At 36.3% G+C, this 17,646-nt stretch overlaps 2 protein-coding genes across 2 annotated transcripts in view; one reads left to right on the forward strand and one right to left on the reverse strand.

Moving 5' to 3' along the window:
- The window catches only part of LOC139936012 (guanylate cyclase soluble subunit alpha-2-like), a 73,488-nt gene extending 68,973 nt beyond the window's left edge, over positions 1-4,515 (forward strand). The window contains exons 8-9 of the mRNA XM_071930710.1: positions 2,015-2,169; positions 4,365-4,515. Of these exons, the coding sequence (XP_071786811.1) occupies positions 2,015-2,169; positions 4,365-4,515 (306 nt within the window). The remainder of the gene's footprint in view (positions 1-2,014; positions 2,170-4,364) is intronic.
- Positions 1-17,646, reverse strand: part of LOC139936015 (uncharacterized) — a 135,344-nt gene that overhangs the window by 92,178 nt on the left and 25,520 nt on the right. The gene's annotated exons all lie outside the window — the stretch shown is intronic.

Below are 17,646 nucleotides of genomic sequence, written 5' to 3' on the forward strand. Positions count from 1 at the left end.
CAACATACCTCGGGGGCTATTTACTAACGAGGGATACCATTACGTCCTTATTGACAGACAATAAGATATTAAACTCGTCTCGTTTTCCGTTGTTTTTGTCCGTTCACAGTAAAAGTCAAGTCCAAAATGAGATCCTGTATTTCAACAAGAGAACTCATGGTAAAGCACGCGCGCTGATCGGTTGTGCGTCTCCATCCATTATGAAAATGGAAAATTGAATAGAGAGACAACCGCCGCCGAGATACGACACTCGTGCATTTAAAGGCAGTGGACACTTTTGGTAATTGTCAAAGACCAGTCTTCTCACTTGGTCAATCTCAACATATGCATAAAATAACAAACCTGTGAAAATTTGAGCTCAATTGGTCGTCGAAGTTGCGAGATTATAATGAAAGAAGCAAAAACCCTTGTCACACGAAATTGTGTGTTTATAGATGGTTGATTTCGAGACCTCAAGTTCTAAATCTGAGGTCTCGAAATCAAATTCTTGGAAAATTACTTCTTTCTCAAAAAGTATGTCACTTCAGAGGGAGCCGTTTCTCACAATGTTTTATACCATCAACCTCTCCCCATTACTCGTCACCAAGTAAGGTTTTATGATGATAATAATTTTGAGTAATTACCAATAGTGTCCACTGCCTTTAAGACCCTTTCTATACCCGCCAAGTAGCGTGTAAGTGGCGGACGGAAACACACAATCCCCTATCGGCGACTCTGCTATTTAATTAGCGTATCATCGGTGAGATACTGCCGTGAAATGCTTTCCACTTCAACGTCGTACTTGATATCCCGAATTAACCTGTTGGAGATCCTCATCCCGTGTCGAGTTGTTGTAGAACAACTTGAGAAAAATATAACCCAAAACCGTCCGTCAAGTACCCAGTCAGACAATTAGTGCGGATGCGTTTACAAGTGTTGGCAAAGTTGATTACATTTACGGTCCTACTTGATTTCGTTAATGTCTGTTAGAGTCTGTCCGAATAATATCTAAATTACATTAGGCTTTCTGTTCCTGGCGTGGAATACAGGAGGTAATTAGGATCTGATTTGTGATCTTTGGGAATAAGTGATCATGGGAGCTTGTTCATTTAATTGATTATTCACTGTGATCGATAAAACGCCACCGGCCTATGTAATGATGTTGAAGTCAGTATCACACCACGTCTGAGTCTACCATATCCATTAAAGACGTTTTGATCATGCAAGGTTTGAGATAACACCATGTGAACATCTCTTATGAATAGTAAATGGTGTTTGAAGCTTTGCATGGTGTGGAGAATACGAGTAACTATAAACAAACATGTGAATAGAAAAATTGAGGGTACAACCATGAGTAAAATCTCTTTTGAGGGAGTGGTGGCTCTGAAAAGAGCCGGTTTGGTCTCGACGTTTCGAACAGTATACTTAGCAGTATACTCTCCCGATGACAGTATACTCTGCTCGTCTTCAGCAGAGCACTGTTCGAAACGTTGAGACCACACCCGCTCTTTTCAGCGAGCCACCACTCCTTCAAAAGAGTTTTTACCCGTGGTTGTACCCGCAAGTCTACTATTCATATTTATTATTATAGTTACTCTTTTGAATAGTGTTAGTTCTACTGAAAAGAACCAGTGATTGACAATTCACCACTCAGAACTCAGAACCAACTTTACTCAAAAGAGATTTACAAATGGTGCATACCGCAAACCTCAACTGATCACCGTGCAACGTGGTTTTAACGTCACTGCCATCCGAGCACCAGCCTAAACTCAGTATCAGACCAAAACACAATGTTCGATTGATTCAAACATAGTTTTAAATAAAATGTCACGGTGTGGCCATCATGATTTTACTCCGTTCCAACTCATTGTAACCAAACTGAGGCTGGACGAAATAATAGTCTGGTGCCATGTTTGCGTATTGAATGTTAGCATTCATTACTGTTGGAAACAGAGAACATAATCATACCATACCATCATGGTATAGATAATTTCTTGATCGTGTTTTCTTTCTTTTTTACTCTTTCTACTTTCAGATGAGAATAGGATTACATACGGGGGCAATCGTAGCTGGTATTGTTGGCAAGCAGATGCCTCGATATTGTCTCTTCGGTAACAATGTGACATTAGCGAACAAATTCGAATCACACAGCGAGCCTCTCAAAATCAACATCAGTCCTACAACACACGAGTATGTATTTAATCAATTACTACCTGAATATGTCATTAAAAGCAGTGGACAATGTTGGTGATTACTCAAAATAATTATTAGCATAAAACCTCACTTGGTAACGAGTAATGGGGAGAGGTTGGTGGTATAAAACATTGTGAGAAACGGCTTCCTCTGAAGTGGAGTAGTTTTCGAGAAAGAGGTAATTTTACACGAATTTGATTTCGAGACCTCAGATTTAGAATTTGAGGTCTCGAAATCAAGCATCTGAAAGCACACAACTTCGTGTGGCAAGGGTGTTTTTTCTTTCATTATTATCTTACAACTTCGATGACCAATTGAGTTCAAATTTTCACAGGTTTGTTATTTTATGCATATGTTGAGATACAGCAAGTGGGAAGACTGGTCTTTGACAATTACCAATAGTGTCCAATGTCTTTAAGATAATATTAACGAGCATTGGTAATTCACTGCTGTTTGTGAGAGATTAAGTTGCAGGTATAATATACAGGATTAAAAAGGTTGAAGGATTTTTTTGTAATTTTTTTATCTTTAAGCTTATTGATTATAAAGTTCGTACTAGAACCAGTTATACTGTGCAATATTACCCTCTGAAATGAAGTCAAATCCTTAAAAAGCTGTATCTGAATACAAATAATGTTTTGCAATACTTCTGCTATAAATAACAAAGAAAGAACAATGCGAGCAGACTGTACTGCGAACGCGAAGGCAGTGTGTGCTTTTGGTAATTTCTAAAGACCAGTATCGTCAATTGGTGTATTTCAAGTATGCATGAAATAACTATTAAGTAAAAATTTGGGCTCAATCGGTCATCAAAGTTGCAAGAAAATCTGAACAGAAAACACCCTTGTTGCACAGAATTGTATGCTCTCAGATGCCTGAGAAAGGCTTCATCATCCCTGACGCCTTCCTAAGAAAAATTGTTTTAAAAAAATTACTTCTTTCACTACATTCCCTCAAAGGATGTCGTTTTTAACATTGTTAAGTTATCAACCACTCCCCTTCTAAGAAACTTATGTTATGTAATTTATGTTCGGGGAGTATATACCAAAGGTTTAATCTCCCTTTAAAATACGTCAAGTGCCGTCATACAATATTCAAAGGAAACATTGGAGATCAGATTGCTTTCCACATTATTGCAAAAACGCAAATCGGATAGTTTGATAGTTTGACATTTAAGATAACATGATATCGTCAAACTGACAAAATACATATCTTGTTAAAAAAGCACATCTCAATGCACGAGAGATTAATTCTAAAATTGTTAGAAACTTGATATTCACTCACATAATTTATAAGCACAATAAAGAGGGTCACATATCACACTCCAAATGTGAAAACAACTTGCAGTACCATCAAATTAAATTGCCCCTCAAGCTTGACAAAATCTCATGCATTTTCATCGTCTGCACAACGTGGGACCAGTGTACATATACAGCATTATAGCAAATGGTCCTTTGTGTATTATTCCTAGGGCATATTTCACACACTCCACACTGTGTGTCAGTAATCACTGACAGCTATGGGGTCGAAATGAAGAATACAAGAAACTACTCCTGTGGATTGGTTGTGGTTCCTTCAAATGCAATAGTTCCAGCTGATCGGGAAGAGTGTTTCTTAAAGTGTGCTGAACAAATTGACCGGCCCGGGGGTTATTATTGTAAAAGGATTACCAAATACTCTAACTAAGGGCACTGTATATTGATGGTTCTAAATCAAGAAAATCCTTAAGGTATAACTGGTGGTCAGAAGGGGTGAAAATAGGAACTTGGTCAAAATAAAGCATTGTCGTGAATGGATGTATTTGATTAGTTTATACATTGGTTCACCATTGGCTGTCAATGTATATTTCTGTGTCTGCCTTTTCATAATCTGCATCTGCATCTGCATCTATTAAGTACTGTACACACGCCTGGTATACCGTACAGATAAATGTCATAATTTCCATAATGTAATATCCAAAGAACTTGCAACAACTAATTTCTCCAGAAGACGATCAGAGCATACTGATCGAAACGTCGAGTTGAAACCTAATTTTTGTTTTAGAACCGTTCAAACTCATATAGAGATTATCATTACATGGTGGTACCGCAAAGCTTACTATATAAAACCCAACTGATCAATAAGTCAACACTTTAGTTTTAATGTTTTCAAATGAATTCTAATGAATATATATTGTTTTTCTTTTTGTCCAGACTCCTTGAGAAATCGGGAAGATTTTCTTTCATTCCGAGGGCCCGAGAGACGCTTCCAGCGGGCTTCCCGGAGACTACTCCCGGGACGTGTTACTTCCTAGACGGCTACTCACCCGACCCCGAGAGCGAGATTGACCAGAAACTTTGGTGATCGCGCAATTGCTTAAAACAAAAAAAAATGTAAAAACTAAAAAAGAAATTAAGAATAAAAAAAAAATAAAAAAAATACAAGTAATATTTAATCAATTGGAATCTTTGAGATAAGGCACAACATTATGTTCCAAGCTTAATGAAGTTATACCCTGTATATACCTTTATCATGGTGTGGCCATATTGATTTTACTCCATTTCAACCCATTGTAACCAAACTGAGGCTGGACGAAATAATAGTATGGTGCCATGTTTGCGCAATGAATGTAAGCATTCATTACTATTTTTTGAAACAGGGAACATGACTTAGATGGTGCCAGCGTTTAAAATGTCCACTGGCTTCCATAATTAGTTCTAGCTTCTTATGAGACAGTTCGTTCTGAAAGCGCCGCAAGAAAAATTTCAATAAATATAAAAAAAAAACACTCTCAATTTGGTCAAAGGGTGCCCTCATTGTACTTAATTGTGCAAACCCATTGTTACAAACCTTATTATTTCAAATACAGAAGCAGAAATCCAGAGTTGTGCATTGGAAACTAATGCTGTGCTTTATCCTAAAGCTATTCCACTGTACTTCACGCTCCTTTAGGTAGAAATTATAGTTTCAGAACATTTCCAGTGAATAAAGAGGATTAAAACATGTTTGATGGCCTGATCAAAGTATCGACAAAGGGGAATAATACGTTCTTTACTTTAATATTTTCAAGATAAACATTTACACAGTTCAAACTAATTATAAGTGTGACGGGGAAAAAGGGTTCCTAGGTTATGACCGCGTCCGCAATGAAAGATTGAATTATATGATATTTCTGTATATAATTTTCATCAAGTATAAAATTAAAAACACGGACATGCGAAATTGAACGACAGACATAACTGACATTACCTGACTTGATGACGTCAACTCGACCTGACAATTGGACATACTATCTCCTCACTGACCTTCAAAAGCTGTTATAACAATAACGTGAATGTCATTCATGTCACTTGAAAAAAGACTTCAATATATGATTCATGATCACGTGCTAGCTTTATGGCAGCCGTCAATTTTACCAAACTCTTCCTAACTAAGGATTAATCTTAAGATTTAGGACGAGTTAAGTTCCGTGTCCATAGACGTTTGGACGCATTGAACCAATAGGACGAGTTACTCGTCCTAACTCGATATAGGATTCATCCATAAGGTTCGTGCAATCGGCTGCAGTGTACACAAAAGAACGTGCCTCATCAGTTTAGCTCAAAGCGAACCCGGAAGATTAATATTATCTCTGAAAATACTGTGTTGATTTAAAATAGATTAATTTTCATTTGGATAAAAGGAAGAGTTATACTCCATTAGGTTTCCCACAACAGACGCAAACTTAATAATAGATGAGTCTATATCAGGCTTGACGTGAAGATACATTTTGAAGTTTATTATATCAATACAAATCCATCAATTTCGTTTTATTTAAATTGCTTTGAATGTTAGTATCATCATTTTTAAGAGATTGAGCAGTTTAGTAGCGTTTAAACACAAATCTGTCATGTTGAAAACGGAACTCCAAATTATGGTTTAAAAACCGAGCATTTTCAGTTTTGTACAGCCGTCTGTCTAGACGAAACCATGAATGTATTCCTCTTTAATGCAATGACACCTGAAAACAGGTGCTATGTACATAAATAGGCTCGTAAATGTTCACAAAATATGTAATAGACCTTGAAGAACGTTGCATGCCTTTACCATGCAGTCTCACCACACGAAGCTATTATGGATCTTATTGGCCGCCAAAGGAGACGAAACTAAATCAAATTTGATGTTTATCAGCTACACACACATCCAACTTAAAGGCCTTGGATGAATTTAACTTGGAAACCTTCACAATAATTTGATCAGAAGAAGATTATCTTCCACGAATTCTCAGACACACAATTCGATTTTCAATTTTGGGAACACTCAACTGACATAATTACATAAGGACAAGTTAACGGTGTGTGCGTAAAAGCACCGTAAAGAGAGAGTAGCATTGCTGCACAGGCTAATCGTAAAACTATCAAAAAGTGGATTAAATTCATTTATTTTCCATTTTCTTCAATTGGCTAGCCTTACAAGTTGGTCAAGACAGATTTCCACTCAAGCCCTGTGTCTTAAAATAAAATATAAAAAACTATACAAAAATGTGTTAACAATAATTACTCTATTATCATCTGATACACATTTCCAACTGCAAGTTGTCTTGTGAGAAATTGATGTAATTTATGTGCATTTTTCTTAAGTGTCTGCACGTTTTTTTAGTAGGAACAATCCCATGATGGCACATATTTATTTGAACAATTCTCTTTAAATATGATGCTAGACACTCCCTTTAAACTTCTTCCTTCGATATGAAGCTGACGGCTTTTCCTTTAAGCCTTTTGGACAGCAATTATTCAATAAAGAGTCTCAAATTTCCACAATGCCCCGAAGTTCTTGCGAGTTGACTAAGGTTAATTACCGCCATTTTGAATTTTCTGCGTTTTTTTTCGCAAGAGCGAACAACTTGGTTAAGACAGGCCACAAACGAGGTCAACAACTATTAGCAGACGATAATTGCACATGGCTCTTAAAAACGCTTTTCCCATTGTCATATTTTGATTTCAATTGATCCCTTTATGTGGTCTGATTCACAAGGTTTTCCTTTCTTTCTTAAACTAAATTGATGACGCCATCGCCTCACAGCGAGAAGTGTTGTCAATCACAACTAATAACCATCAATAATTGATTTAGTTTCATAGAGATAAACCTCAAACACTCATTAAAACTCACAATGTAATCGTAAAATGGTGTTAATGCTCGCGTTTCTCAGAATAAAATTAATTGACGGTCTTTACTCCAGAGGCAATATCGCATTATTACAAATCGTGAAATAATCTGCGCTTTTACCGAAAACATACTTTTATCATTTATTTATGTGATTTTTTTATTTAAGGGTTTGCTTGATTTTGTTTGACATACCCTAAAGAAAGAACCATCATTTGGTTTTGAGGCCGTGTGTATCAAATAAGAAAAGATAGCGACAAACAATAGTGACATACACATACAAAAATACAGACAAGAAACCAACCATGAGACAGCAACTACTTCATACTGACAAGACGCACGCCACACAGATAGACAAAAACAAACAAACGGACCGACAAATAGTGTAGTGGTGTTTGGGGTGGCGTTTTACCATGAGGCGATTTTAAATATATTAGTCAATAATGAGGGAGTAAATGTTTACAGTGTTTAAAACAGGCATGATATTCGACCATTGGGAAAAAAGAGAAATATTTTATCGAGTACAAGTTCTGATCTACACACCAAGGTTGGCTTGACTTTTCATGCCATTCAATCACATTTTTTTCTGACTTTCCAAGGCGAAAAAAAAAAAAAACAAAAAAAAACAAATAGCAAATCGGAAATCAGACTGAGTTAGGGAAGAATATCACCCTGTTTTAAAGAAAACACGTATACTGGAATTAAATAAATATTGCCATGGTCATGAAACACAATCAATGTGCAACCATAAGATCGAACTAATTCTTCATCGGGTATTGTGATGACTTTGACAACATGACAACGGAGACAACTCCCTGACGAACAAGGAGCATCTTACACCTTTAGCAGATAAACAAATTTAAACCCAATTCTAGAACATCAACAGCAACGAAACAAAAGGTTCACATTGAAGTTATGACGTCAAAACAAAGCAGTCAACAAACCTCAGAATTCTTTTCAACCTGAACGACTTTGATTGAAGGTCTGCGAGGCGAATATTGAGGGACAGAATTTTGAATTTGATTGAAAAGAAGAACGTGCTTAATTGGCTTTTTATAAACGAAAAAGAGGAGACTAGTCTAATCCTTTACGCCTGGAGTTCCTTCATACCTGTGAATTTATAAAATGATAAATGGCTGGGAGACCATCTTTGCCAGTAGGATGAAAGACAAAATGCTGATTGAATTAACCGAATGTACTGTTATTAAGAATGGATTCCAGAGTGCGTTTTTTGTTTCTTGTTGCAAAAAGGCGGTTTCTTTGAGAAGGTTATTGTCGCTACCTTATGGAAACCAAGGACAAACCAAAAAGGGAAATTAAAATCACCCCATATGGGAATTATAAAGACTGGTTGCCCAATAAGGAAGTTTGTGTACAAAGTCTATGGGAACTGTTAAATGCAGGGACAAAGGAAAGAACAAAAGAAATGCTCCACAAGGATGCATTTTTTTTATGTATGAATAATGAAGTATAAACAATTTTGAGACTAGCTGGTTATGCCGTGGAGTGGACTTTTTACAATGATGTTGGTTATCATATTATAGTATTAAACAAAAGTAACATCTGTATCATTTTAGATGATTGTAGACAGAGTTAAAGATGTGCAAAATTTGTTCTGATCGAAGAGTGTTTATTTCCTTGAGAATTTCCGTGAGAAGCTTTGAAGGAATAGCAGGAAGGACCAAAATGTAAAAGACTGACGATTTTAGGACTTCATTGACAAAACAACTCCCCAACATAAAATGAAACAGAGCACACAAGTAGAAACATTTCTACCTCCTTGTTTGTTTCTGTATTGGCAAATAGAGGTACATTGACTGACTCATTCTCAGATGAGGCTTTGCATGCCGTATGGTAAAAGAGCAACAGAATAAACGAAGCGAAAAGAGACATTATACATCATTGATGATTGATTGTCAGCAAATGTGAATGCATTCAATGGTCTGGGAAACACTAAATTAGTATTATGGAATCAAAAAAAGTAAAATTTGAAGTTGATCAAATTGGTAATTGTCACATGCTTTAATAATGATCCTCAATCTACAAAACACCGATAGCAAATGGTCAAATTTTATGGAAATTATTCGAATGTTGTCGCCTCAAACATCCCCAAACAATTATTTTAGAAACCATTTCATCAGAATTTACCCAGAGAGGGTCACGTGGACCTGTACGCCAAAAGGTCAAAGTTGACTTCCGGTTTTCCGTTTTTGTGATCGCCTGGCATTATCAAACGGTACCACTGACTCAATCTGGGTCAGTTCTGATGCGGTTTTGTTTAGTTCTCTCTCCAATAATGTATAAGAAGTCAGCCTATAAATGTAAATATATAGCTTCTATATTTGTAAATGAATGCCAGGATATAATGGTGATTATGTATGGAAATATAAACATTACTCCTCCTCAAGTTATGACGTAGTTAGACACTCAGATTATAGCTCGTGTATTTAAATTGTACAGATTGAGAATGCCCAATTAGTGTTTAAAGGGACACGTTGCCTTGGATCGGGCGAGTTGGTCTATAAAAAGTGTTTGTGGGTGCGTTCGTTTAGCTTCCCTGGGTCGACCCCGGTGTGTGGTTTTTTTTTCACAGGACGAAGGCAGATAATTACCCACGTTCGTCCGAGAAAAAAACCCGCCACACACCGCGGTCGACCCAGGGAAGCTAAACGAACGCACCCATCATAAACCGTTTGTTATAAAATGCATATAGGTAGAAAGATGTTTGAAAAGTATACTGATCCACACAAACATGCCTCGGAATCGCACTGTTTTCCTTTTTACGTCGGGCACTCTAATTTTGGTGGCCGACCGTTATAGTTTGCAAAGTAAAAGAAAAACTAAGCAATGTCGAGCCATATTTGTGTGGATCGTTATATTCTGAAATTTAAAACATCTTTCTAACCATATGCGTGCTGTTACAAACGGTTATCTGTCCATATACCAACTTTTCCCGATCTAAGGCAACCGGTCCCTTTAAATAACGGGCATTTTATGGACGACTTATGTTCTTTGTAAATTTGATCTTCGCCTATGCAAGACTGTAACAAAGTTTGATGTGGTATATTTATTATAGAGTGGAATCAATTTATCCAAAGTGTTATCCAGACACCAAAGCTCACCGATATTTCGCTGTTGAAGACAATTTCATTAGTGTTTGTTATTTTTCTCTCAGTATAGTCTGAATTGACATTTTGGAGTTCCAAATTATAACACTCTGAAGAAAAAAAAACCCGCGTCGGAATAGACCCCGGATTTCAGGTCTCAGGAGGCCTGACGCTTTCTGGGTCAGTATCACGCAGAACTGCGTCAAATAGATCCGGAAATGGGTCAAACGGAGGCAGAATTCGAGTCTGCCAGACCCAGAACTTATAATTCAAACCAGGTTGTGCAAGAATGTGCCAGGACACCGTTTGAGAACAAACCCAATTAATTTGTCAGTCATAGACTTTAGATTTGCGGTCAAGGTACAAACACTTTGCATACAGATATTTGAAATCTTGAAGTTGGTTCTTAATGGTTTATTCACATCAAACATTCTGGGGTACTTTAAAAACACAAATTGTTCTTAAAATTGCTATACTGTGAATATTTTCATGAAAATGTTGATACTCCCTGGCCAATATTAACCAGGACCCCGGGTCAGAAATGAACCGGTCCTAGGTCAGAAATTACCCGGATGCTGGGTACCACGGGCCTAACAAGGGCTTGCCATTTCCAAGTGTGGCTGAACTGGACAGTGGTTTTCAAACACATGGAATTTTAATTCTGACACAGACTCTTGTTCAAACTGACCAAGAAAAATACCAAGCTCAGTTTGGATAACGATCCGGTTCAATTCTGACCCGGAAGTTTTTAGAGTGTTCTTGTGACTTGAAAAGTTCAGAGGTCAGAAGTTATTTCACAAATTGTGTTAAGGAATGTGAAACAAAGGTTGTCCCTTTAACACATCGAGAGTCACACTTTAGATTTCGGTGACATGAAAGAAACACTTGATATCTCCAACTTAATTTCCAAGGATTGTTTTATTCAATGGAGAAAGCATTTATTGGACCGACCCACAGTAGACCGAACGGACAAAAGGACAATGGGATATCTTTTTAACTTTATACCAAAATTGTATAACTTTGTCTTCCCCTTTTAACTCTTATGGTAGCTTTTAGTTTATAAAATAATGTTAAAGTGTATTAGACAACGAAAAAAATAGTAGCAGTTTTTATCAATATTGTATTGTCAAAGGGGTTGTAGTGGCTTTTTATCTAAAGAGGTTTTGTTTTTTTACTTCACACTCGATATCGTGTTCATTTTAATGAGTTCATTTATGGTATTTTCTTTGCATTCGAAGGGTTTTGAAATTCCTTACATTTTGACATAGAACCACACTTTCGGAAGTGACTAACAAGGCTTTTTTACATTCTTGATTTGCATGCTTTTAAATTACATTCCTGAACCACTAGATCTTTTATCGGCCATTTTGGGTGAATTTTGGGCTACATGATAATGGTTGGAGAAAAGAAAATTACATTAACAATTAAATTTAGTTTTGATCAAAAGCTTTGCTAAGTGCTGTTCTGTTCCCTAAATGAATTATCTTGCTCATAACAGGTCTGATATACACGTCAAACCGGAGAAGCTTTTTTGTGATGTAATTGCATTGATCAAATAGTTATCAATCAGTTAAATAATAGAACAAAAGGTTATGGGCGTGGGAATGATGAATGGGCGGGAGAACCGAATGCATTAATAGTACTGATGAAAACCAAGGCTGTTTTCGAATTTGCGGCTACGGCTCTACGTCTATGGCTAAGGCTACGAAGCGCACGCTGCCGCAGCGATCAAGCCGTAGACGATAGCCAAAGCCACTAATTCTAACACGGCACTACCATACAACGGTTTCAACTAACAACGTTATGGTGTTCGAAAGAAAAGAAGAAAAAAGATCAGTGTTAAGCCTGGTTCATCTGACGTCCTAAATGAGGTCCGGGCTACATCTAGGTACACGTTTGGGGCTACATTTAGGTCAGGCTACATTTAGGTGCCGCACATACGTCACAGGGCTGTTTTTGTAGCGAATGTTAAGGAGGAGTTCAAGTGAACTGAAGCTACTTATTAATAGGTGAAAAAGAAACGAGAACAACCAGTTTTGTCTGAAGGAATTAATGGGTAAGAAGTGTATCTGAATGAGATCTTTTAAGATAAAACTCTTAGAAACAAAACATCCAAGACTTTTACCGATAAAATCAATCAGTGATGGGTCTCAGTTTCCACTCTCACATGCAACACTTAACTGAAAAGTGCAACCACTTAATGATTTCTTTCGGACGTAATAACTTCTGTTCTACATATCCAGATGTGTTACTGAATGCAATTGAGTTGTGTTTTTTTCAATAGATATCCTAAGCCTTTCTTATAACGCCGTATTACCCCCCAACCATTCTGAGATATTTGGATTGATCGTAAATATTATAAGATTTTCTGCGTCCTTAAGCGTGTACTTACAAGCTTTAGATTACAACTGCTACAGAAATCCACATCAAGACTTGATGCTGTGTATTAAATCCTAAGTCAGACTGTAAATAGGTATGCGTTGAAGCCATTAGGATGCTGACAACACTTTAAGGGTATAAAAATATGTACTATTTCCTAACAAAAAACACAATGTCCACAGATATACATTAAACTTACACAGTTTGAAGACTATGATAGTAGAAAGCTTCCCTTGAAATTTTACTAACCGAGGTGCTGTAGTTTTTGAGAAATGAGTAAAAGAAATAATTTTCGTCTCAGTTTTAGCATGTAAAAACGTATTAACCAGTTATGCTATGGTTTTGATATAATATCAAAAATGGTTAAGGGGATTTTACATGCTAAAATCATTTTGGTTTCATGAGACGAAAATGATTTTGTGACTTGTTTTACTCATTTCTCAAAAACTACACAACCTTAGTTAGTAATATTTAAAGGAAAGCTTTCCACTATCATTCTCTTCAAACCCTGTAAGTTTAATGTAAATCTGTGGACATTTTGAAAAAGTAAAAGACTTTAAAGACAGTGGATTCGATATAGAAAGGTGTAACCGGGTGAAACCAGGAATTATTTCATAATTATTATTAATACTTAGATTATACCTCTTACCCCTTTAAAGATGACTTCATTTATTATAATGTAAAGTCAAATTGTAATAAACATTGAACGAATGCAAAAAAAACAAAAGGGAAATAGCGTCTTCGTTTTGTGTTAATGAATTACGCTTGCCTTACGGCGCATTAAGCGTGTACAGTCAAAATGTTTATACGTTAAGCTTATGGCATGGTAAAAAGGAAGCATTCATATTTGCGTGGTTGGCAGTTGTTATGAGACGCGCGGAAGCCTCTAATTTAATAACAGGTCGCCTGTCAGAGAAAACTATACTAGAAATCATCTATAGACGCAACGGAATTGAACAGAATGCAGGGCCACACTAGCAAGGTGATTCAAGGTCATGAAGAACCAAAATTGACATTTCAGTAAAGAGTCGCTTTTAGGTGTGCATTGCAGCAGAGATAATTCTAATACCAAGTTATTTTCTGTACTAAAATACTGTATCATACCACTGCTCGGGATCCCAGGTACGAATAACATTTTTGAATGGATGTTACGTTTTCTGTGTTTTAGTTATTGGGTTTATACAATACAGCTCAATAAAGACGCTAGTTTATTTGAGTTGCTTTACCATTACGTTAATATTAACACTGTGTGGAAAATGATGGTAGCACAATAAATGACCACGAGTGAGCATTGTAGAAGATGCCCTGCTACAACATTAAACACTCTAAGACACTCTGGGTCTTTCAATATCCACGGCTCAGAGTTGACCAGGACTCAGGTTATCATAACACCTGATCCATTTCCGGTCAGCCTAATCCATTACCGGGTCAGCTTGAGCCATTTCTGTGTCAGGCTGGGTCAGAAGCTGATTAAGACTCATTCAAATATAGTATTTGCAAACCTTACATCAAAATTTGAGACCTGACCACAGTTGCATGTATGTTACAACTGAACAGAGCTGCCAACATTTTCAATTTGCACTTGGGGATATTTTGTACACCAATCAGGGAGACATTTTGTTCATCAGAGCTTGGAAATATTTGTTTATTTTCAGGGAACTTTCTGCAGAATCGGGAAGAGTTGGTAGCACTGACTGGAGCTAGCTATATGAACTTAACTGTGAATGAAAAATTAAAAAACCCAAAATGCATTCACTGTGTAAATGCCAACAGCTTAAATGCTCATAGTTTTAACCACGACATTTTACAAATACGGGAGAAAAACAATAAGACTAAAAATAGAAGAAGAAAAATCAAAGCCAAGTACAAGGCCATCTTTTATGAAACAACGTAAACACGTCTCAGTTAAAAATCCCAGACCATTAGCCACTCCGATTGAGTAAGCTTTATTCCCTACTTTTTATTTTCTTTTTTACATCAGGTTAAACAAAAAAGAAAATTGTTTCCCAGCGGTCATTACAATTAAATAATAAAATACAGAAAATGGTAATCACGGAAGAAACTTAGCAAAGGGATTAAAAGAATTAACGCCGTTTTTACATTCAAACGTTAGAACAGGCAACAAAAGAACAGTCACGGCATAGTAAAATATAACAAAACAGGACTGTATCTATTGGCTTATCCGTCTGTATTTATTTTTCATTTTTATAGAAATGTCTGAAAGTTTCTTTACATTTTGATGGGATCATAAAATATCAATCTTGGCTTGAAGGGAAATGATTATTATCTAAGACAAAACGATATGAAGCTTTTTTGAATCTTAAATGCCTCAGAAGATTTCAAATTATTGTAAGTGTCATAACGATATTTCTCGGAGCGATCCAGATCAAAATAGGTTTTGATTCACAGGTAACAAAATATTTTATTCATTTATTTATAATTGCTTGGCTTACTTGAGAAATAAGATTTTCACAGCCTTAAGGAGGTTTAGAATTGAGTTACATTTTTTTTACAATACTAAGAAGGGTTAAAGCCAGTGGACACTTTTGATAAATGTCAAAGACCAGTCTTCTCACTTGGTGAATCTCAACATATGCATAAAATAACAAATCTGTGAAAATTTGAGCTCGATTGGTCATCGGATTTGCGATCACTATGAAAGAAAAAAAAACACCATTGTCACACGAAGTTGTGTGCGTTAAGATGGTTGATTTCGAGACCTCAAATTCTAAACTTGAGGTCTCAAAATCAAATTCCCGGAAAATTACTTCTTTCTCGAAAACTACTCCACTTCAGAGGGAGCCGTTTCTCACAATGTTTTATACTACCAACCTCTCCCCATTACTCGCCACCAAGTAAGGTTTTATGCTAATAATTATTTTGAGTAATTACCAATAGTGTCTACTGCCTTTAAAGATGTATATTTAAAAATAGACAAAATGAAGACATTTAAAAAATACGCCGTTACAGTAATTTCGATGGATCTTTGTCGCCAACAGAAGATCATGGAAAGATTACACGACAAAATATAAATGAATAATTTGAAATCTGATAATATTTTGCCGCAAGGGATCGGCTGATTTACAAGTCATTTGAAATAAAGGCACTGGACACCTTCGGTAATCGCTCAAAATATATATGAGCATAAAAACTTACTTGGTAACGAGCAATGGAGATCTGTTGATAGTATAAAACATTGTGAGAAACGGCTCCCTCTGAAGTAACGTAGCGAAAGAGGTAGTGTCGCACTTAAATATTGGAAGCCGAGGGAGGTTTCAGGCCTGAAGTCTTTCTAAGGCGTCTGAAAGCACACCAACTTTTGCAAAAAGGGTGATTTTTTCCCCCAACATAAACATCATATTCTTGCAACTTCGATGACCAATTGAGTCAAAATCTTCACGGATATGTTAATAATGCATGGGATAAACCAAGTGAGAACACAGGCCTTTATTATTATTATTATTTATTATTATAATTATTATTATTATTATTATTATTATTATTATTATTATTATTATTATTATTATTATTATTGTTATTGTTATTGTTATTGTTATTGTTATTGTTATTGTTATTGTTATTGTTATTGTTATTGTTATTGTTATTGTTGCTGCTGCTGCTGCTGCTGCTGCTGCTGCTGCTGCTGCTGTTGTTGTTATTATTATTATTATTTATTCGGCCAAGATTTCAACAAACAGTACAAGATACAATATTACCGTACTAAAGAAATTTAACAGTATAAGAAACAACGAATGTAAACTTTAAAAAAACATGTGACACCTAGAACAATTGTAAACCAATAATGAATTGAAACAGAACACTGGCAAATCAAGCAAGACAATTACACAGACAGAACAAGTCCATTCTAAGATGGCCAGGGGTGGATTTCACAAAGGTAGTCCTACCTTAGGACTAGTCCTAGGCGATGCTAAGAGATAGCACCAGTCCTAAGTTAGGACCAGTAACTCTTCATCCTAACTTAGGACCAGTCCTTTCTCTTAGTATTGTCTTGGACTAGTCCTAAGTTAGGACTTCCTTTGTGAAATCCACCCCAGGATTAATAAAAGTGAACCTAACCACTGTGACCTAAAAGCCTTTGACATTAACTTAGGTGTCCACTGCCTTTAAGGAAGGTAAGGATGCGAATCGTATGTCATTCTTCTGATTTGTTGGAATAGTATAAGAGATAGCATTACATCAGATATTCAAAGCATGCAGATGCAACACTTCTGCAATTCATTTCCTAGCACTCCGTCACATAACAAATCTAATATCGTTACTCCACATGTATGTTTCTTTTTTAAATCTAGGCATCGTGATTTAATTTGATTTGAATGACGTCAGAAGACGTTCTGTCGTCACTGACCAATCACGTTATGACAACCAGAAGACCGGTTTCACTCAACACGTTATTTCTAAAACACTTTAAGTTTCTGGACTCTAAATCATCGCTCTGTACAATTTACAACTCGTGTGACAGCGGGCAAATTGAAAAACCACAAATTGTATGTCTGTATTTTATTGAACCAGTTGCTAAAGATGACAAGAAGTCAAGTCGGGTTATACTTTGTGGAAACTATGTTACTAGGCCGTGGGAAAAACCATCTGGTAAGTCTGTCCAATGATTTCAGTTTGTCTTGACAGACGAGGTAAAGAAAAACAAGTGTCGCTTTGTATTTCTTTGGATTAGTGACAATCTGTAAAAAGTACAGCTACAATTCACCACGTGGAATGAACAAAGTTCTTACAGATATCCAAACCTTACAAAGTACTGTATCAGATACATATTTCAAAGTAAAACACCACTATAGGTATTTGTCTCCTTTCATTATATCTAGTATGATTTATGGTCAGTCGAAAATTATAG

Source organism: Asterias amurensis, chromosome 4, assembly GCF_032118995.1.
Source record: "Asterias amurensis chromosome 4, ASM3211899v1".
Lineage (NCBI taxonomy): Eukaryota > Metazoa > Echinodermata > Asteroidea > Forcipulatida > Asteriidae > Asterias > Asterias amurensis.